The sequence below is a fragment of the Mauremys mutica genome, chromosome 7 (assembly GCF_020497125.1).
Source record: "Mauremys mutica isolate MM-2020 ecotype Southern chromosome 7, ASM2049712v1, whole genome shotgun sequence".
NCBI classification, from domain to species: Eukaryota; Metazoa; Chordata; order Testudines; family Geoemydidae; genus Mauremys; species Mauremys mutica.
The window spans coordinates 540,227-562,981 of NC_059078.1; the positions used below are offsets into that span (position 1 = coordinate 540,227).

General features: G+C 44.2%; 1 protein-coding gene across 3 annotated transcripts in view; it reads left to right on the plus strand.

The window, feature by feature from the left end:
- The window catches only part of SETD5 (SET domain containing 5), a 172,912-nt gene that overhangs the window by 93,473 nt on the left and 56,684 nt on the right, over positions 1–22,755 (plus strand). For all 3 annotated transcript variants that reach the window (XM_045023004.1, XM_045023005.1, XR_006580878.1), the window contains exons 9-16: positions 7,764–7,912; positions 10,040–10,157; positions 10,643–10,752; positions 11,035–11,284; positions 11,508–11,591; positions 18,671–18,934; positions 19,589–19,909; positions 20,243–20,485. In XM_045023004.1, the coding sequence (XP_044878939.1) occupies positions 7,764–7,912; positions 10,040–10,157; positions 10,643–10,752; positions 11,035–11,284; positions 11,508–11,591; positions 18,671–18,934; positions 19,589–19,909; positions 20,243–20,485 (1,539 nt within the window). The remainder of the gene's footprint in view (positions 1–7,763; positions 7,913–10,039; positions 10,158–10,642; positions 10,753–11,034; positions 11,285–11,507; positions 11,592–18,670; positions 18,935–19,588; positions 19,910–20,242; positions 20,486–22,755) is intronic.

Consider the following 22,755-nt stretch of genomic DNA (forward strand, 5'->3'; position numbering starts at 1 on the left):
GGTTTCCTCACCCAAATCTCACCACCTTGCACCTAACTGCATGGATGCTATATGGCTGAACCCTGAAGAGCAGGTCTGCTCAGAACAAGATCAGATGGTCTTGCTAGGTAGTAGAAAGCCTTCCGCCAAGACTACCTACTTGGCCAAGTGGAAACGTTTCACTTGTTGGGCTTTCGAACGTGATCTCTCTCCATCTCGATCTTTCCTTCAGTCTGTCTTGGACTATTTGCTCCACCTAAAACAGCAGGGCCTGGCCCTCTTGTCTATTAAGGTACATTTGGCAGCCATCTCAGCCTTCCTCCACCCCACCCCCAGTGAACAGCAGATCACTGTTCTCCCACGAAATAACAGTCCAGTTTCTCAAGAGGCTGGAAAAACTGTATCCTCAAGTTCACAAACCAATCCTCCCCCCGCTCCCCCCCCAGGGAATTTAAATTTGTTCCTGTCGAAAATCATCCTCTTTCTCTACCTCTCCCCCCCTTGAGTCATTAGCATAGTGATCCCTGCTACTTCTCTCTTGGAAGGTCACCTTCCTTGTGATGATCACCTCAGCCAGAAGGGTCTCTGAGATCAAGGCCCTTGCATCAGAACCACCTTACATGGTGTTCAAGGACAAGGTCTAGCTGAGCCCCCATCTGGCCTTCCTGCCAAAGGTGGTGTCACAATTCCATAACAACTAGGTCATATTCCTACCTGTCTTCCCAAAAACCTCTCAAGAACTCTGAGAAACGATGGCTTCATTCATTGGACGTTAGGCAGGCCTTCACTTTTTATATTGAGAGAACTAAACCCTTCTGCAAATCCATGCAACTCTTTGTGGCAATAGCAGAAAGGATGAGAGGGCTAACCGTGTCAAGCCAAAGGATCTTGTCCTGGATAACCGCCAGTATTGGGCTTGTTATGAGCAGGCGAGCGTCTTGTCTCTGGCCATAGTAACCGCTCATTCCACAAGAGCCCAGGCTTCATCAGTGGTGATCTTCATGCAGGTCCCAAACTAGGACATCTCCAGAGCCACAACCTGGTCTTCAGTGCATATCTTCATGTCCCACTATGCCATCACCCAACAGGCCCGAGACGATGCCAGTTTGGAAGAGCAGTGTTGCAGTCAGCATGTCCATTATGCATGGGGTGTGCTATAGACCGCCGGGATCTAGCCTGGATATGGATAGAGAACTCTTTAATGTTTTTAAGGAGGTAAATACTAATAGGAACTGTATGATCATGGGAGACTTTAACTTCCCGGATATAGATTGGGGAACAAATGCTAGTAATAATAATAGGGCTCAGCTTTTCCTAGACGTGATAGCTGATGAATTCCTTCATCAAGTAGTAGCTGAACCGACGAGGGGGGATGCCATTTTAGATTTGGTTTTGGTGAGTAGTGAGGACCTTGTTGAGGAAATGGTTGTAGGGGACAACCTTGGCTCGAGTGATCATGAGCTAATTCGGTTCAAAATAAATGGAAGGATAAACAAAATTGCATCTGAGACTAAGGTTTACGATTTCAAAAGGGCTAACTTTACTAAATTAAGGCGCCTAGTTAGGGAAGTGGATTGGACTAACATATTTAGGGATCTAAAGGCGGAAGACGCCCGGGATTATTTCAGGTTGAAGTTGCAGGAGCTGTCAGAGGCCTGTATCCCGAGAAAGGGAAAACGGTCCTTAGGTAGCAGTTTTAGACCGAGCTGGATGAGCAAGCGTCTCAGAGGGGTGATTAAGAAAAAACAGAAAGCGTACAAGGAGTGGAAGATGGGAGGGATCAGCAAAGAAACCTACCTTATTGAGGTCAGAGGGTGTAGGGATGCAGTGAGAAAGGCCAAAAGCCGGGTAGAGATGGACCTTGCAAAGGGAATTAAAACCAATAGTAAAAGGTTTTTTAGCCATATAAATAGGAAGAAAACCAAGAAAGAAGAAGTGGGACCGCTTAAAACTGTAAACGGAGTGGAGATTAAGGATAAACTAGGCATGGCACAATATCTAAACGAATATTTTGCCTCGGTCTTTAATGAGGCTAATGAAGGGCTTAGGAATAGTGGCAAAGTGACTGATGGGAATGAAGGTGCGGGGTTGGAAATTACAGTATCCGAGGTAGAAGCCAAACTTGAACAGCTTAACGGTAGAAAATCAGGCGGCCTGGATAATCTTCATCCTAGAATATTAAAGGAATTGGCGAGTGAAATTGCAAGCCCGTTAGCGATAATTTTTAACGAATCTCTAAACTCGGGGGTTGTACCGTTTGACCGGAGATTAGCTAATATAGTTCCTATTTTCAAAAAGGGGAAAAAAAGTGACCCGGGTAACTACAGGCCTGTTAGTTTAACATCTGTAGTATGTAAAGTCATGGAAAAAATATTAAAGGAGAGAGTAGTTACGGACCTTGAGGTCAATGGCAATTGGGACAAATTACAACATGGTTTTACGAAAGATAGATCGTGCCAAACCAACCTGATCTCCTTCTTTGAGAAAGTAACAGATTTTTTTAGACAAGGGAAATGCGGTGGATCTAATATATCTTGATTTCAGTAAGGCGTTTGATACGGTACCGCATGAAGAATTACTGGTTAAATTGGAAAAGATGGGGATCAAAATGAAAATCCAGAGGTGGATAAGGAACTGGTTAAAGGGGAGACTGCAGCGGGTCATATTGAAAGGTGATCTGTCGGGTTGGAGGGAGGTTACCAGTGGAGTTCCTCAAGGTTCGGTTTTGGGTCCGATCTTATTCAATCTATTTATCACTGACCTTGGAACCAAAAGTAGGAGTGGGCTGATAAAGTTTGCGGATGACACGAAGTTGGGAGGTATTGCCAATTCGGAGAAGGATCGGGATATTCTCCAGGGAGATTTGGATGACCTTGTAAACTGGAGTATTAGTAATAGGATGAAATTCAATAGTGAGAAGTGTAAGGTTATGCATTTAGGGATGACTAACAGGAATTTTAGTTATAAGCTGGGGACGCACCAGTTGGAAGTAACGGAAGAGGAGAAGGACCTCGGAGTCCTGGTTGATCGCAGGATGACTATGAGTCGGCAATGTGATGTGGCCATTAAAAAAGCTAATGCGGTCTTGGGATGCATTAGGCAAGGTATTTCTAGTAGAGATAAGGAGGTGCTAGTCCTGTTATACAAGGCGTTGGTGAGACCTCATTTGGAGTACTGTGTGCAGTTTTGGTCTCCCATGTTTAAGAAGGATGAATTCAAACTGGAACGGGTACAAAGAAGGGCCACTAGAATGATCCGAGGAATGGAAAGCCTGTCGTATGAAAGGAGACTTGAGGAGCTCGGTTTGTTTTCCTTAACCAAAATAAGGTTGAGAGGAGATATAATTGCTCTCTTTAAATATATCAGAGGGATAAATACCAGGGAGGGAGAGGAATTATTTCAGCTCAGTTCTAATGTGGACACGAGAACAAATGGATATAAATTGGCAGTCGGGAAGTTTAGGCTTGAAATTAGACGAAGGTTTCTAACCATCAGGGGAGTGAAATTCTGGAACAGCCTACCGAGGGAAACAGTGGGGGCGAAGGACCTCTCTGGCTTTAAGATTAAGCTTGATAAGTTTATGGAGGGAATGGTTTGATAGGATAACGTGATTTAGTCAATAGGTCAATAACGTGCGACCACTGGTAATTAGTACCGAGGGTCAATGTTGGGATATTGAAAGTCTTTTTCCTGAGTGTCTGGCTGGAGAGTCTTGCCCGCATGCTCAGGGTTCAGCTGATCGCCATATTTGGGGTCGGGAAGGAATTTTCCTCCAGGGTAGATTGGCAGTGGCCCTGGAGGTTTTTCGCCTTTCTCCGCAGCATGGGTCAGGGGTCGCTTGCTGGAGGATTATCTGCTACTTGAAGTCTTTAAATCAGGATTTGGGGACTTCAACAGCTGAGTCAAGGGAGAGAATTATTTCAGGAGTGGGTGGGTCAGCTTTTGTGGCCTGCATCTTGCGGGAGGTCAGACTAGATGATCATAATGGTCCCTTCTGATCTTAAGTTCTATGATTCTATGATTCATTAACTCTGAGCCCACCTCCTGGGGGTTCTGCTTGTGAGTCACCTAGTATGGAATGGACTTGAAGAAAAAATGGTTACTAACCTTCTGTAACTGTTATTCTTTGAGATATGTTGCTCAGGTCCATTCCATGACACGTCTGTCAGAGTTACAGGTAAGGAGGAACTGACAGTGTGCGGGGCCGGCAGGACTTCTTACACTGGCACATGTGTGCAGCTCCAGAGGGCGCTACAGCCAGCCCAACAAATACCACTAAGGGGAAATTCTCCAGCCACGGTGCACATGGTGCACACACACCTAGCCTGGAATGGACATGAGCAACACATCTCAAAGAACAGTTATAGAAGGCTAGTAACAGTTTTTTCCTAAAGGAGGCTTGTCTTCTGTAGCCTGATTTAGGGTATACTAATAATATTAATTTGGATAATATGGGAATTTAATTTAATTTAATTATAATAAATTATTAATATTAATAGTATGGGTTTTAGGCTCGCCAATCTGTTTGATCAGAAGATAAAAGTTCTTGTCCCGAATCAGGCTCCACAGAATTTATAAAGGACCCTCGGGGGTATGACAGGATGCTTACACTGAGAGATATAGTCATAAAGACTTTTTATTAAAATAATTGAAATAGTAAGCAAATGGTAAAATAACTTAGGGAAACCCAGATTAGCCTAGTTCCCTTGAAACTTAAAGTTTAAGAAGAACAAGTACAGCGTAGTAATAGTAGCAGACATTGTAGATAGATAGAATAGATAGAGAGAGTGGAGGAAGTGGGTCACTTCTTTTATAGGGCACAAGTGCTGGAAATCCTTCCTCCTATGCCCAAATTTCATTCCTCACCCACAAAATGTTAGGGTATGCTTACTCCATAGGCTAGTATGTACGTGCGTATTGATGACATGTACATACGCACATACGTTTCATTGTGGTGTACCTGTTAAGTCTGTGGGTACAAATTGAAAAAAAGCCCTGTGCCATTCTTCATTGTCTATTGGTCTAAATAAAAGGTCCTTGACATAGTCGTGGGTACTTACCTATTTAGGTAACAAGCTATAAGTCAACTTTACTTTTCTGGGTAAAAGGTCTTAATATAGATATGCTAACTTTGCCTTAGCTTAACATACAGGATATGGCCTGTAGGTCTCTTGCCTTACAGCCAAACTTACTTTAATATAAATCTATAAACCTATTACAATAGACCAAATACTTAAACTATAAGAAAAGATACATATTTGCAAGCAAGAAGGTTAATCCTATAGGGTACACTTCAAAGCATTGCACTCCCACTTAACCATGTTCTGGTCATTCCTGTGTTTTGTAGATGGGTGGCAGCCTCTTTCCTTTCCCAGCTTTGATCTTTACCATTTGATCTTCCATGTGCTCCCAGAGTCTCTCTCTCTCTCTCTCGCAGGATCATGGTAGCAATAATGTTGGATTTAGGGAAGAAGAAAGTCACTTATCTGTTCTTAGACAATATTCCTAATAAGATTCTGTACAGAAAAGTGGAGGAAGCACAGGGATATGGTTTCTAGAGAATCTTGGATCAAGGACAGATTCATGGTGCCAGGAAAGTCTATCATAGGCCTGGACTGAGGATATATACTATCCGGAACAAGGTCTCAGATCAGAAAAAACATTGACATAAGATGAAGATGGCTATAATGGAAAACAAGAAGTATCACAAACAAAAATCCAGTTCTTACAGGACCCTGTTTGGAATTTTGATCTCATACACAGGCATGCTTCAATGATCCAGGGATTGTGAGATATCTCTCCAAATTCCTGGTATCCCCTCTGCATCTCACCCTCTTCCATACATTGGCAGAGATCTAGTTCCAGTTGCATACTCTTCACTCCCACAACTGGTGAATGCAGAATATCAATTTTTTTTAAGTGATTTTCCAAATTCAGAGAATGAATACCAAAAAGAGAATACAGCATCCACCAGCTGGAACACAATGATTCTTTCTTTGTGTTTTTTCCATGGAAAATGAAGCTGTTTTGGTCCAATAATCAATGTGTCTGATAGGATTTTCATAATAACAAAGAACACAGAGAGAAATTCTCCTGTCCTCGGCAGAGCACAGTTTCCTATCTGTATGTGCACTGTCCATTAAAGGATTAGCAGAGTGGCTCCTACACCCGGAAATATCTTGTTCATCTTTTTTTGTATCTGGAAACAATAAAGTACCCTGCGGGGTCTCAATGTAACAGGACCTGGAATGTGAGGAAGTGAATGACACTTCAAAAGCTGGGTAAGTTCCCTCCAGTATGCCTTCCTACCTTTTTCACTGCTCCCTGGATAGGAAGGAGAGAGCAGCAGTGATACTGTTTATCTTTCCTGCTGTAGAGGCTATGACTCTTGGGCCTGATTAACCTAGTATTGGCACTTTGGATGTGTCTCTCATAGAGGAGGTCTGCTGTTGAAAGCAGTTTTCTATCCAGAACCAGACTGGTTTAAAATAAATACTCGGATGAAGTGATTATTGCTTTCACAAACCGCAAGAGAGAACTTGTTCTACTGGCTGGTACAAAGTCCATAATTTTAAATCCATGTTAAACTAATGAAGCATAGACTTGAAATCCTCCAGAGGGGTTTATTATGGGTGTACAAGAGTGTCCAAGCAAAACGTACAAATCTCTATAGTACAGTGTTCTCAGCATGTTCCAAAAGGAAGTTTTGTACAAATCTCAACATTAAACCTTTGGGCATCAGTCTTATGCTAATCCTGCAAAGTCATAGAGCCACGACCTTGAAATCTCATTCTGCTCCTTACAGCCTAGATTGAACCACTGCAGGAAGTGTTATTACAGCCGTTAGGAGCACTGACAGTCTCAGGGCAGAGAGTCTCATCTTGAGTATTGAGATTTGCAACACAGATATTGGGCCATCAATACATAAATTCACCAACTTTCTATATTGGTCATCCAGTCTTAGCCAATGCCTTTTTTTTGGGGGAGGGGGGGGAGAACAGAAGTCTTCTGTGTGAATTGGTGTCTGGGGGGAGATGGAGGAATGATTTATGTATAATTTACCTTGTTTTGAGTGTACACATTTAAAAGATGATCCTGCTTCCCACCCTGGAGACACACTGCTTTGACAATCCCACTGTAACAGCTCTGTGGACCTTAGCATGAAGAAGAATAGGAAAGTTTATCCATGCTTACTTGAAAATTTGCTTTCTTCAAATATTAAGGTCCTCAGATCCTGGAGACAAATGGGTCATCCAGAATAGAGAAGGAAATTGACATGCAAGGATTTGGGTTTGTTGTCATTAGGAAGAATTTACCATGCTCAGGAGTGAGAGAAATTGTGCTTTTTCCTCAATTTGTAATTTAGGAAAGTAGTTTTGAATTATCCTGGCTGTGGAAATTATCTCAACTAGAGGGAAGGAACTTAAGGAGGTGGGGCATTCTCCTACTGCCAATGATTGACAGGTCTGGTTCTGCCCCCAAGCTGCAATCAGGCTGAAGTACCAATTCTAATGGATCTGTTGACCTTATTACTCAAAGAAAGGACATTTTTGGGTAAGCACAGATACATTTTCCTATTCCCATTGAATAAACATTATTTCCAAATCATTGTCTGTTGCCCAAATGTCTGTCTTGGAGTGAGTGGTTAATGAGCTGGTCAGAATTCCCAGGTCCTGTTGCTAGAAGCCAGTTTGTTCATATGTAAATCATAGGATAAAATCTACAGGGCTGTTGCCTGAGGTTCCATTTTGAGTTCTCATATTTTGTTCTGGTTTCCATTGCAGTTGCAGCTGGGAAGAGTGACTCGGGTTCAGAAGCACCGGAAGATCTTGAGGGCAGCAAGAGACTTGGCATTAGATACCCTTATAATTGAATATCGAGGAAAGGTTATGTTAAGGCAGCAATTTGAGGTCAATGGGCATTTCTTCAAAAAGTAAGACTGCTATTCAATGACCAGTGTGAGGGCACAGGGGGCATGGAGTGATTGAGAACTGCTGTGGGGGAACCACACACTGCCAGAAACCCTGCCACAAGGGGTCTTGCAGTTGTGCCATGCATAGAAAAGTAAAAAAGATACAAAATAGCCCAGATCAAGTTGAAGGAGATTCCCACAACTGAGCCATGCTTTTTAGGTGACAGATCTGAGGAGCTGTCCCAGACTGAGGTGTCATTAGAGGAGTTTTGGAACAAACTGATAAATTAAACAGTAATAATTCAGGACCAGATTGTATTCACCAAAGAGTTCTGCAAGAACTCAAATGTGAAATTGCAGAACTGCTAACTGTGGTATGTAATGTATTGCTTAAATCAGCCTCTGTACCAGATAACTGGTGAATAGCAAATGTGACGTCAATTTTTAATAAAGGCTCCAGAGGTGATCCTGGCAGTTACAGGCCAGTGAGCCTGACTTCAGTACCGGGCAAACTGGTTAAAAATATAGTAAAGAACAGAATTATCAGACACACAGATGAACACGTTATGTTGGGGAAGAGTCAACTCAGATTTTGTAAACGGAAATCACACCTCACCAATCTACTAGAATTCTCTGAGATGTCAACAGAGATGGACACGAGTGATCCAGTGGATATAGTGCACTTGAACTTTCAGAAAGCCTTTGACAAAGTCCCTCACCAAAAGCTCTTAAGCAAAGTAAGGAGTCATGGGATGAGGGTCCCCTCATAAATCAGTAACTGGTTAAAAGATAGGAAACAAAGGGTAGGACTAAATGGTCAGTTTTCACAGTGGACAGGGGTAAGTAGCGATGTCCCCCAATGATATCTACTGGCACCAGTGGTGGTCAACATGTTCATAAAGTATCTGGAAAAAGGGGTAAGCAGTGAGGTGGCAAAGTTTGCAGATGATACAAAATTACTCAAGTTAGTTAAATCCAAGGCAGACTGGGAAGAGTTACAAAGGGGTCTCAAAACCAGATGATTGGGTAACAAAATTGCAGATGAAATTCATTGTTGATAAATTCAAAGTAATGAACATTGGAAAACATAATCCCAGCTATACAAAATGATGGGCTCTGAATTAGCTCTGACCACTCAAGAGAGAGACCTTGGGATCATGATGGATAGTTCTCTGAAAACATCTACTCAATGTGCAGCGGCAGTCAAAAAAAGCTAACAACATTAGGAACCTACAGGAAAGGGATAGGTAATAGCACAGAAAATATTATGCCACCATATAAATCCATGGTACGCCCATACCTTGAATACTTGTGCAGTTCTGGTTGCCCCCATCTCAAAAAAGATATATTAGAATTGGGAAAGTACAGATGGGGAGGCAAGAAACGATTAGGAGTATGGAACAGCTTCCATATGAGGAGAGTAAAAAGACGGACTGTTCAGCTTATAAAAGAGATGACTGAGGGGGGATATGATAGAGGTCTATAAAATCGGGACTGGTGTGGAGAAAATGAATAAGGAAATGTCATTTACCCCTTCACATAGCACACAAACCAGTGATCGCCCGAGGCAATTAATATGCAGCAAGTTTAAGACCAATATAAGGAAGTACTTCTTCACACAGTGCACAGTCATCTTGTGGCACTCATTGCCAGGGGATGTTGTGAATTCTAAAAGTATAAAAAAGAATTTGATAAGTTCATGGAGGATAGATCCATCAATGCCTATTAGCCAAGATGATCAGGAACCAGAGCCCATGGTCTGGGTGTCCCATAACCACTGTCTGCCAGAAGCTGGAACTGGACAATAGTGGATGGATCACTCAATAAATTGCCATTTTCTGCTTACTTCCTCTGAAGTATCTGGCACTGGTCTCTGCTGGAAGACAGGATACAGGGCTAGATGGACCATTGGTCTGACTCAGTATGGCCATTCTTATATTCTTATGTGTTTTTCCATTTATGGAATACAAATCTCTTCTCTTTTCGGGGTAGATCTGTTGTATTCTGAGTTAGGAGCTGCATGAACTGCCTGAGTGAAAGAAGCAAAGGAAGAGCTGCTTCCCATATTCCTGTTGAGTAAGGAGTGGCTGTTATATTGGTGGTGGGAATTGAGTCTGAGGGGACTACAAGAATTTGTTACTTCCCTAGGCCATACCCCTTTGTGCTGTTCTACTCTAAGTTCAACGGTGTTGAGATGTGTGTGGATGCCCGCACCTTTGGCAACGACGCCAGGTTCATCAGGCGTTCCTGTACACCAAATGCAGAGGTAAACTTCCTGCTCCCCCTTCGGTTGAAACACAGGCCAGCAGTGCACAGGTTTTTAGTATAGCCCTTTTCACAAGCATTCAAGCCCTGAATAAAATGCAGTGGCCACAAGTAATGTCAGTAAAGAAAAGGGAGAGAACTTGATAATCCAGCAAAGTGTTGTACAGATTTTTCCCATTTGGCTGCCTGTAGGCTGAAGATGGGGGGGACAGGGAGGGAAGAGGTTGGGGAGCACAGGGCCTTTCTCCCGAAGGCCTAAGAGAGCTAGAGAAGGGAAGACTTGTAGGTTTCCTCTGGTCAGGGCATGGGAGTGATCCAGGATAGGACAAAAAGTAAAGGATACGGAAGGGCAGCAAAGCAGGCTTTTTTCTTGGGCGAATTGAGAGGGTAATTTTAGCATACCCTTCCTGGTAGGAGACTGCCCCTTTTGGAGTGAGGAACATCTCTCTCTTGGGGTGTCAGTTTCTGTCTGCTTTGTTTGTGAAGGTCCGTCATGTGATTGCTGATGGAATGATCCACTTGTGTATCTATGCGCTCGCCACCATTGCCAAGGACACAGAGGTCACCATCGCCTTTGACTATGAGTACAGCATCTGGTGAGTCCCTCATCTCACCAGCCTGCACTGATCTGGCACAGACATCCTCCTCCTCCAGCCCCTTCCTCTTTTCTTACATTTTGCTCCATTATCTGCTGAATTGTATTTTCATGTATTTATTCTGCCCAGTTCTACTGGTCTCTTCTGTGATAGAGGCTGGAAGGTAGCAGGCTCTCTTTGCTTTGGCACCTGGCAAGATCTGTAGTAGCAGATGCATTGAATGTCTCTGTAGGAGGGCTGAGAAATGAGGAGTGACACAGATATGTTTGTGTTTTGGACCAGCAACTATAAAGTGGACTGTGCATGTCACAAAGGGAACAGGAATTGCCCTGTACAGAAACGGAACCCAAATGCTGCAGAACACCTCCCTCCACCTGTTCTAGGCACACTGATGATGGGGGCAGAAACAAGGCGTCGGAAAGCCCGTAGGAAGGAACTAGAATTGGAACAGCAGGGCATTGCGTCAGATGAGAACAGCAACCAGCAGGTGGAGGATGTTCCAGAGGGACCTGCTGCAGCCAGTGACAATGAGGTAAAATTTGACACTTTATAATGCCAGGTGTTTGGTCATTCACTGTGGAGGAATTTGGTCCTTCAGGGCGCTGATATCTCTAGAACCAGAACTGCAACAGCTCTTTCTTAAGTTTCACTCTAGTGAGATACCAAAACTAATCCTGGTAATTTTCTAACTGCTCTATATTTTCATTTTGCAATGGTGACTGTTCTGAGTCCTGGCTTCTCTCTGCTCTCTTCAGGCTGCAGATAAAGAAGAGAAGCAAGAGGAGGGGGAGAGAGAGGAGGCTGTGGATGAGCAGGGAGCCCTGGTTCACAGCAGACGGGTGAGTACCTCTTCTACTCTGATCCATAGTTTTGTTTTTCGTGGCAGGTGTATAGGATGGAGCAGGTCACGCAGGGCAGATTGGTTGTTTCTGTTGTTTAGTGACATGATTCCAAATATTCAGAAATCACTGACTTTTGTCAGGAAGGGTGAACCAGGCAGATTTCACATCCGAGGGTGTCTGTACACAGCTGGTTAGGCTCCAACAAGTTAGAGATGGAGAAAATCTAGCAACTACCATTTGCTTTGGGGGACTGTGCCACAGGTACAACATCCAATTGGTAAGAATGTTTTTCCTTTCTTGGTTTCATTCAGTTAGTCCTAGCTCCTTTCTTGGTCACTAAATAATTTCTCTTTACTCCCTGGTGTCCAAACTCTTCAAAGTAAATATTGTTAGGTTACTATCATGTCCCTATGCCTCCTTCCTCCTCCTCCCTCCATCCTTTGTAGCCTAGCCAAGCTTATATATACTTAGCTGTTTTAATCTTTCATCACACCCATACATCAATCCCTCCAGGTCCCTGATCATTTTGCTTTTTTTGAATTTCCTCCAACTTTTCTGCAAGGTTACTAGCTAATGCCCTAAGAGGCATGTCTTTCCCCATATCTTTTATTAGTGATCCTTGTTTTGCACACACATGGTTGTAAAAGTCCTTCTTAGTCTGCTTAGATTTTTGGCAACACACAGTCCATTTGCTCTTTTACTGCCCTTTTCCTTGCAACCCTAGCTGGTATGGTTTTCTGGTGTGGTTACTTGCTGTATATACTCAGATCTTTGAGGAGACCCTTGAACCAACACTACAATCCTTGCATTTTTCCCAAAGATTTGTAGTCTATTGTGCCTTCTTTTGGTTTTCTGGATGGTAGTTTTCTGTATAACTAAGAACTAGTTTTTTTAATGTATGTACTTCAAGAGGATGTCTATCCTGAGATGTGTCATTGACATTAATTGAAAGTGCAATGAAAATAACAGCAGTACATACTCCATTCCCCCTTGTATCGACCACCAACCAACACTTATATCAAGTCAAAATCTCCCACCTTTCCTGTTCCCCAAAAATGCTTTAGCCCTCTCTGAAATGCCTGCCTCAACAGATTGGGTTTGTTTCCAGGAGGGTTCTGCAGGGATCAGTTCTTATCCCGACTCTTACTAACATTTTTGTCAGTGACTTGGAAGAAAACATAAAATCATCATTTGTAAAGTTTTCAGATGACACAAGAATTGGGGGAGTGGTAAATAATGAAGAGGACAGGTCACTGACTCAGGGTGTTCTGGGTCACTTTGTAAACTGAGTGCAAGCAAACATTATGTGTTTTAATCCAGCTAAATGTAAATGCATGCATGTAGGAATAAAGAATGTAGGTCATATTCACAGGATTGAAACTAGGGTTGAGTTTCGTAGGGGATTCAAGCAGATGATGGAGAGAAGGCAAAACGAGGTTGAAGGGAAATGTCAAGACTCGCAGATGCAAGCTGGACTGGAGAACTGTGAGGGTAGGCTGCTGGGTGAGGAAAATGGCCAGTGGAAACATGTGACTACCAGAACCAGCAGAGGAAAAGACCAGCTAGTGAAGAAGAACTAGAGCTCAGGAATATGTTTGCTAAGTTGGAAAATGGAGAAGAGACGCATCAGGCGTAACAGAAAGTGGGAGGGCAAGGAAAAAGAGAATAGCGGCTGTTCCTATAAGAAGAGGGAAAGAGTCAATGGTGATAGCCAGAGTTTGGTGCCCCAGGAGTATACAGGATAACTCTCAGAAGATTGCAAAAGAGAACAAAAGACAAGAGGACTTGCAATCAGAAAGAACAGGAGGAAGGCTGGAGAATCACACCAACACCAGGAAGAGGCAGATCTATGTGATTGGTAACTCCCTACTAAGAAGAGTCACCAGGCCAGTCACCTGATCCGGAAGACAGAGGGGTGTGCTGTCTGCCAGGAGATAAGATACAGGATATGGAAGTGGTGAGGCTGAAGAGAATCCTAATGGAATCAAGAAAGAATCCACTGATTGTCCTTCACATGGGAACAAACGATACTGCTAGATTATCGCTAGAACATATCAAAGGAGATTTTACCAGGCTGGGGAAGATACTTAAAGAAATGGAGGCTCAGGTGACCTTCAGTGGGATTCTGTCTTTCTCTAGAGGAGGAGAACGAAGGCAAGACAGGATTATGATGATCAATAGATGGCTCAGGCAGTGCTGCTATAATAAGGGCTTTGGGATGTTTGTCCACTGGGAGGCATTCGTGGACAGAAGAGTGTTCTCAATGGATGGACTCCCGCTGAATAGGGAGGGAAATAGACTTCTGAGGTGGAGGTTGGCACAACTGATTAAAATAATTTTAAATAAGGAACTCCAGGGAGACGATTGAGAGATGCTCAAGTAATCTCCGCACCTGATTCTAATATTGACCAGGAGGAAAAGAGAGAGAGAGAATATAGTAATGGAGAAAAGAAAAAACAGTGAGTAAGAGAATGGACATTAAGAGGAAAGATAGCTTCATTGGCACTAATGGTCAGGTAGGCGATACTGGCAGTAGAATGACTACCCAGTTGGGTGAAGAATGTGGGCAAAGCCAAGCAGAAACAACTAAATTGTATACCAATGCAAGGAGCCTGGGTAACAAAATGGAGGACTAGAACTACTGGTGCAGGAAGCGAAAACAGATACTATAGGGATAACAAGAAATGTGGTGAAATAGTAGTCATGACTGGAATACAGGTGTTGAAGGGTATTGTGCTGTTCAGGAAAGGATAAAATGGAGTCTGCTTGGGTCAAAATCACTTTGGGGAAGAAAGATACCAGAGGTTCCCCTTGGATAGTGCTTGGGGTCTGCTACAGACCCCCAGGATCCAATTTGAGACGTCTTTAAAGTTTTTAATGAAATAAATACTACTGGGAATTATGTGATTATGGGAGATTTTAACTTCCCAGATAGAGATTGAAGGATAAGTGCTACTAATAACTAGATTTTCCTGGATATGATGGCTAATAGATTTCATCACTAAATAGTCGCTGAACCCAAAAGAGATTATGCCATTTTACATTGGTGTGGTGAGTAGTGAGGCCCTCATACAAGGTTGTAGGGGACAACCTTAGTTTGAGTGTTCATGAGCTAATTCAGTTTAAACTAAATGGAAGGATAAACAAAAATAGATCTGCAAGTGGCATCCCCCTGATTTCAAAAGGGTAAACTTCAAAAAAAATTAAGGGAATTAATTAGGGAGATGGACTCAACTGAAGAACTTCAGGATCTGAATGTGGGGGAGACTTGGGATTACTTTGTCAATGTTGCAGAAACTATCTGAAGCCTGTATCCCAAGCAAGGGGGGAAAAATCGTAGGGAAGGGTTGCAGACCAATCTGGATGAACAAGCATCTCAACAGGTGATTAAGAGAAAGCAGAAAGCGTACAAGGAAGGAAAGACCAGATGGATCAGCAAGGAAAGCTACCTCTTGGAAGTACCTATTAAGAAAGAAAAAAAGTGATCCAGGAAATTACAGGCCTGTTAGTTTGACCTCAATTGTATGCAAGGTCTTGGAACAAATTTTGAAGGAAACAGTAGTTAAGGACATAAAGGTGAATGGTAATTGGGATAAATACAACATGGTTTTACAAAAGATAGATCATGCCAGACCAACCTGATCTCCTTCTTTGAGAAGATAACTGATCTTTTAGACAAAGGAAATGCAGTAGATTTAATTTACCTCGATTCAATGAGGCATTTGGTACAGTTTCACATGGGGAATTATTAAATTGGAGAAGATGGGAAATAATATGAGAATTGAAAGATGAATAAGGAACTGGTTAAAGGGGAGACTACAATGGGTCATACTGAAAGGTGAACTGTCAGGCTGGAGGAAGGTTACTGGTGGAGTTCCTCAGAGATCAGTCTTGGGACCTATCTTACTTAGCATTTTTATAAATAAACTTGGCACAAAAAGTGGGAATGTGCTAATAAAATTTGAGGATGACACAAAGTTGAGAGATACTGCCAATGCAGAGGAAGACCATAGAAGATCTGGATGACCTTGAAAAGTGGAGTAATAGAAAAGGGATGAAATTGAATAGTGCAAAGTGCAAGGTCATTGACTATAACAGCGTTTAAAAGAGAACTGGTTAAATTCATGGTGGTTAAGTCCATAAATGGCTATGAGCCAGGATGGGTAAGGAATGGTGTCCCTAGCCTCTGTTTATTAGAGGGTGGAGATGGATGGCAAGAGAGAGATCACTTGATCATTACCTGTTAGGTTCACTCCCTCTGGGGCACCTGGTATTGGCCACTGTTGGTAGACAGGATACTGGGCTAGATGGACCTTTGATCTGACCCAGTATGGCTGTTCTTATGTTCTTATGCATTTAGGGACTAATAACAAGAATTTGTTGCTATAAACTGGGGGCTTATCAGTTGGAAGTGACAGAAGAGGAGAAAGACCTGGGTATATTGGTTGATCACAGAATGACTATGAGCTGTCAGTGTGATGTGGCTGCAAAAAAGGCTAATGTAGGCCTAGGATGCATCAGGCGAGGTATTTCCAGTAGAGACAGGGAAGTGTTAGTACCATTATACAAGGCACTGGTGAGACCTCACCTGGAATACTATATGAAATTCTGGTTTCCCATGTTTAAGAAAGATTAATTCAAACTGGAACAGGTGCAGAGAAGAGCTACTAGGATCATCCAAAGAATAGAAAGCCTGCCGTATGAGAGGAGATTCAAAGAGCTTGACTTCTTTAGCCTACCCCAAAAAAGGCTGAGGGGAGATATGATCGGTCTCTCTAAATACATCAGAGGGATAAATGCCAGGGCTGGAGGGGAGTTTTCTAAGTTAAGCAGCACTGTGGACATTGGAACAAATGGATAGAAACTGGCCATCAACAAGTTTAGGCTTGAACTTAGATGAAGGTTTCTAACCATCAGAGGAGTGACGTTCTGGAACAGTCTTCCAAGGGGAGCAGTGGGGGCAAAAAATCTAACTGGCTTCAAGACTGAGCTTGATAAGTTTATGGAGGGGATGGTGTGATGGGACTGCCTACAACAGCATGTAGCCGATCTACAACTGCTAGCAGCAAATATCTCCAGTGGCCGGTGATGGAACACAAGATGGGGAGGGCCCTGAGTTACTACAGAGTGTCTGGCTGCTGGGTCTTGCCCACATGCTCAGGGTCTAACTGATCGTGATTTTGGGGTTCGGGAAGGAATTTTCTCCCAAGTCAGACTGGCAGAGACCTTGGATCGGGGGCTCACCTTCCTCTGCAGCATAGGGCACTGGTAACTTGCAGGTTTAAACTAGTGTCTCTGTAACTTGAAATCTTTAAATCATGGTTTGAGGACTTCAGTAACTCAGACAGAGGTTAAGGGTCTGTCACAGGAGTGGGTGGGTGAGTTTGTGTGGCCCGTAATGTGCAGGAGATCAAACTGGATGATCCTGATGGTCCTTTCTGGCCTTAAAGTCTATGAGTCTATAATTGGGGATTCTCTCCTGACAAGCAGTGACTGAAAAATATTTGGGTGTCATAGTGGATAGTCAACTGAACATGAGCTCCCAGTAAGAAGCTGTGACCAAAAGAGCTAATGTGATCCTGGGATGCATAACCAGTGGATTCTCGAGTAGGAGTCGAGAGGTTATTTTACCTCTGTATTAGGCACTGGTGCGACTGCTGCTGGAATCCTGGATGTATAAATGGGAGAGAGTTCAGAGGAGAGCCATGAGAATGATTGATAAGCTCGAAAGCTTGTATCTGTCATCTACAGAAGTTGGTCCAATAAAAGGTATTACCTCACCCAACTTGTCTCTCTGAAGGATTAGAAAACATTCTTTATGGTGATAGACTCAGGGAGCTTAATCTATTTAGCTAAACGAAGTGAAGATTAAAGAGTGACTTAATTAGTCTGTAAGGACCAACATATAGTGAACAGATATATGATGATGGTTTTTTCACTCTAGCAGAAACAGGTGTAACATGATCCAATGGCTGGACATTGAAGTTAGACAAAGTCAAATTTCCAAGAAGATGTAAATTTTTAATTGTGAGAATACTTATCCATCGGAATAATTTACCAAGGGTTCTGATGGATTCTCCATCAGTGATTTTTTAAAATCAAAATCGGATGTTTTTCTAAAAGCTCTGCTGTAGGAATTACTCTGGGGAAGTTCTCTGGCCTGTGTTATGCAGGAGGTCAGACTAGATCAGTGGTGGGCAACCTACGGGCCGCATGCAGCCCATCAGGGTAATCTGATTGCGGGCCATGAGACATTTTGCTGACGTTGACCATCCACAGGCGCAGCTCCTAGTGGCCGTGGTTTGCCATTCCCAGCCAATGGAAGTTGCGAGAAGCGGCAGGCCGCAGGGACGTGCTGGCCACTGCTTCCTGCAGCTCCCATTGGCCAGGAACAGCGAACCACGGCCACTGGGAGCTGTGGACGGTCAACGTCAACTAAATGTCTCACGGCCCACAATCAGATTACCCTGATGGGCCGCAGGTTGCCCACCACTGGACTAAATGATCACAATGGTCCTTCTGGCCTTAGTCTATGAATCAATGAACAGATGAGATTTACAGCATGCCCAGAAAATCAACAGATTCAGAGTATGTCGAACCAAGCAGGGTGGGAAGCAGTGAATTCAAAAGTTGAAGGCCCTTCATGAAGGATGCCCCATCAGCAACTCTCATATGCTAAGGTTTCTGCACTCAAATGCCTCACTGATACTAACTGAGGCAATAGTAAAATGTCTGACTTCTGTTGTTCATGTTGGAGATGCATGCTAGGTTGTTTGGGTTACTTAAAAGGTCTCCTCCTCTCCAAACAAGTCTGCCAGTTCTAATGCCAGGAGGCTGGTCCCTTACTGGTTTAAGTTGAGACAGACTGATTCAAGCAGTCTCCTTTCATTATGAGGCATTCCAGTTCTCCATGAATCCATAATCCCCTCCCAGGCCTCTTCTGCACCATCACCTTTGTGGACCATATGCTGTCCAGGGCCTCTCCCCCACACTGTACTCCTGATCTTTTTCCTACCTCTTCCTGTCCTTTTGCTTGCCTGGTATTGCTGACCTGGACATATTCTTGTGTATGCTAGTCCCGGGAGGAGAGGAAGGTAGAAGCCATCATGCACATGTTTGAAAACTTGGAGAAGAGAAAGAGAAGACGAGAGCAGCCATCAGATCGGAGCAGCACAGATGCTGAATTCAACGTTAATCCTGAGACTTCTGAGTTGGAGGAGGTGAAAATGGAGACTCCTGAAACTGAAGACAGCAGTTCAGCTTTAAGTGGGGCTGCTCCAAGCACTCCTAACAGCAGCAGCAATGTTGGGGTGAACACACGGAGGTCCACACAGACAGTAGTAAGTTGGAGGTAGGGCTGTTGCGTAGCTTACACCAAGGCGAGTTCAACGCAGCCCCTTTGGTGCCTTGCAAGGGTTAATATCTAATGGCCAAGGGTCTGGATCTTTTAGTGCACTGATGTGCTCTCCAGCTGGCTGCTGACACTGGAGCCATGGAGAAAGGTATTTGCTCCGTTTCAGTTAATAAGTCCATGCTGGATCTGAATTCCCATTGCCAACTGTCCGGTGGTGCTGAGGCTGTGGACAGATCATTGTCTGGGACTGAATCAGAGCTATCAGTGCTCAGGAATGGCAACAGTTACTTTCAGACAGGGGGTGAGTCTCATGCTGCTGCTTTCTGATATGTGTCTTGTTGAAGCCGAGATCACTCTTGAGTGTGCCAGTCGGTCCCTTTTCCAGACTCCAGAGTGGAGATGCAAAGGGGAGAAAAAGCAATAAAACTGAGGCACAAATGTGTCCAGCCCTTCAAGAGGATTCACAAAGCCATTCCCAGCCCTACCCTCTCAGAGCCCAGCATTAATGGGGACCAGTCTGACAAAGCTAGCTAGACAGTGCCAGAAAGTAACTGTCATTCCTAACTCCCATGTGCAGAATAAAGGAGACGAGGGGAGAACCTTAGAAATTCTCAGACTGATGATGTGGTTTGCATTGTAGGATGCAATTCCAGAAAAGACCATCACTAAGCCAGCTCCAGCCAAACCCTCCAGGCCCCGACCCAAAAGCCGTTTTTCTCGATATCGGACCAGTTCAGCACAGAGATTGAGACGGCAGAAGCAGGCCATTTCCCAGCAGACCGAGTTCTCCCAGGCTGTCCCAGAGGAGGGAAGCAGCATCAGCACAGTAACTGCCGCAGATGTCAGCAGCATAGAGGGTCCAGGAGAAAGTAGGCAGTTGATGGGGTCTGACCCAACTGTGATGCTGGCTGCAGGATTCCAGTCTAACCGAGCCACAGTAAAGTACCCCAAAACTAAAAAGGTAAGTGGCATGAGAGTCTTCATCAAACATGGGAGGGGGTGGGCTCTGCCAAGCCCCTGGGGAGAAGGTTGGGTCATGCAAAAGGAGTCTCTGGAAGACTTGCAGTGAATCTGATGCACAGTGCTAACAGTTCTTCGCCAGTGTGTTTCCTTCAGGACATTGCTGCTCTCTGTGATGAGATATATCAGGTGCCTCACCCCTGTGCATTTTCTGCAAAACATAACTGAGCTCTTGGTGTGGTGGCGTCTTGGGCAGTATGCCCTTACATACTCTGTTTTATTACTTTCATTCTTTGCCTGCTCCTGCTGTATTCATAATTGCTCTCTTCTTCAGTATCTAGTTACAGAATGGCTGAATGACAAGGCAGAAAAGCAGGAATGCCCCATCGAGTGTCCTTTACGTATTACCACAGATCCCACTGTTTTGGCAACAACCCTCAACATGTTGCCAGGTCTTATCCACTCCCCACTGATTTGTACCACACCCAAACACTACATCCGCTTTGGCTCACCTTTCATCCCTGAGAGACGTCGAAGGCCTCTTCATCTGGATGGGATATTCAGCTCCTGTAAAAAGGTATGTCTGCTCATTTCCTCTTCTGTCAGGGCTTCAATGCCCACCTTATATTATCATCAACACACGCTTGTAAAGGCTTGTCATGTCAAGCTTGTCGCTATGCAGTCACAATGAGTTAGCCCTGCCCAGCATATTTCTGCATACTCTAGCACAGTGTTTCTCAACAACCGGTCCATGGCAACCTCTTTGCCAGTCCCTGAGATTTCCCTGACACAGTTTAGAACGGCAGCAAGCCAGTCCCTGGAATCAAAAAGGTTGAGAAACACTGCTGTAGAGTAAGAGGTCAGTAGAGTTGAGAGTGAACACATGGTGTGTTAGTGCATGTTCTCAGTCTCCTTGTGGACCATTCCCAGAGCTCACAGAAAAATAAAATAGCAACAAAGAAGGAGATTGGAGTCTGGGTCTGAATGTGCCAGAGTGCCCCTTGGAGTGGGTGTGCCAGGGCTGTATGGGAAGCAGAGAAAGAAACCTCTCTTCTCGTGTCTAGAGGCGTTGAGGAATTGCTCAGGGAGAAGCTCAAGTGTTAGAGAGCCTGGTGTGTTCAGCACCTGAGCAGAACTCTCCTGTCCCCTCTGAGATCCAGCGCACTAGAGCCCAGGCTCTCCTGTGCCTAGCAGGCAGCACCAGAGGAAAGGGAGAGGAATGGGCTCGTGCTCTTGCTGAGTTGGACTTGGAAGCAGCCAGCCTGTGGGTGAGATCTGGGCAGGGAGCCTGGTTAGTTCTCACTGCCTCCTTTGTGGAGTAAGGGGCCAGCCTAGCTGAAAGGCTGAGATCATCCTCTGAAACTCAGTCCCGCCTCTCCCAATGTGATGATGGGGACGGTGATGACTGAGCAGCTCCAGGGACAGTCACATGATGTGGGATTTTTCATCTTCCAATGTTGCTGCAGGTCCTAACCTGATATAGAGGTCAGTATTCTGTATGATGGATTCCACTGTTTTAATGAGACCGTAGGAACTGGATTTGGTCACAAGGAGTTCCTGAATCCACTACATGGATTAGTTGGTTGGACAGGATTGCAAGAGTGAATCCCTGTATTTCTTATGAGCTGGTCCTAGTCAGTGTAAGGAGTAATACAATTAGCCTTGAGGCCTCTCCTGTTTACTGTTCCACGGAGAGTGGTTCTGTCACTTCTGATTATGTATGTCAGGGTGGCCAAACCACGGCCTGCGAGCTACATGCGGCTTTTACAGTTAAAGTGCAGCTCGCAGAGCCCCCTTATGTCCTTCTTCCACCCCTCCCCCCAGCATTCTCCACCTACCAGACTGGTGTGGGGAGCTCGGAGCCTCTTCCTTGCAGTGGAGTAGGGGCTTCAGCCCCACAGGGCCACCTACCAGAGCTTGGGGCTTCTGCAGAAGCAGGGTTGAAGCCCCGGCAGGCACCTCCCACGGGGCTGAAGCCCTGAGCCTCAGCAGGTTTGCCCTGGCTCTTGAACTTCTGAAGATTGTTGTGTGTGTCTCAAAGGGTCAGTAAGTTTGGCCACCCCTGATATATGTGAACCTCTAACACTGTCATCCAACCATATTTGCTCTGTCCTTCTGCTTGGCTGAAATTTAGAATGAAAATCCAAGCAGATAAAATTAAGATATTGTGTTGTAAGCAGTGGTCTGGAGGAGTTTGATATTTGTTTGTAGAGTTGTTGTAGCCATGTTGGTTTCAGGATATGAGAGAGACAAGGTACGTGAAGTAATACCTTGTATTGGACCAATTTATGTTGGTGGAAGGGACAAGCTTTTGAGCTTCACTGAGCTCTTAGTCAGGTCTGTAGAAGGTAACCATAGTGTCCAAGCTAAATACAAGGTGGGGCAGATTACTAAGCATAAGAGGTTCACACATGCTGTAGGAGACCACTTAAAAGGAGCCATAAAACCAGAGTTTTTAAGTTTTTTATGATTTTTGTGTCATTTTTGTTCCCAGCTTGAATGTAAGTGGTAAGTTCTTGTAGGGATCAGATGGGGCATTGTTACCTCTGAAATGTTTGGTAGCTGAGCTCTTCTCTGTCTAGATTCTGGCCTCACCGTGCTGAGCCAAGCCTTTGTGGGCTCTGTGTTGTATTACTGTACTGCACTTCATTTAGGGATCCCCTTGAAAACTGTTTATAGGCTTTAGCTTTTACAGAAGGTGGTAGCATAACTGCTCAAAGGCCTTCTTATGTCAGAGATGCACTTCATGTGAGCTGCTATATCTGCTGATTGTCCAGCAAGCATGATTCAAGGCTTTTTAAATTGTTAAAAGTGAGCATGGAATGTGTACGTTTCACCATTTGGCTT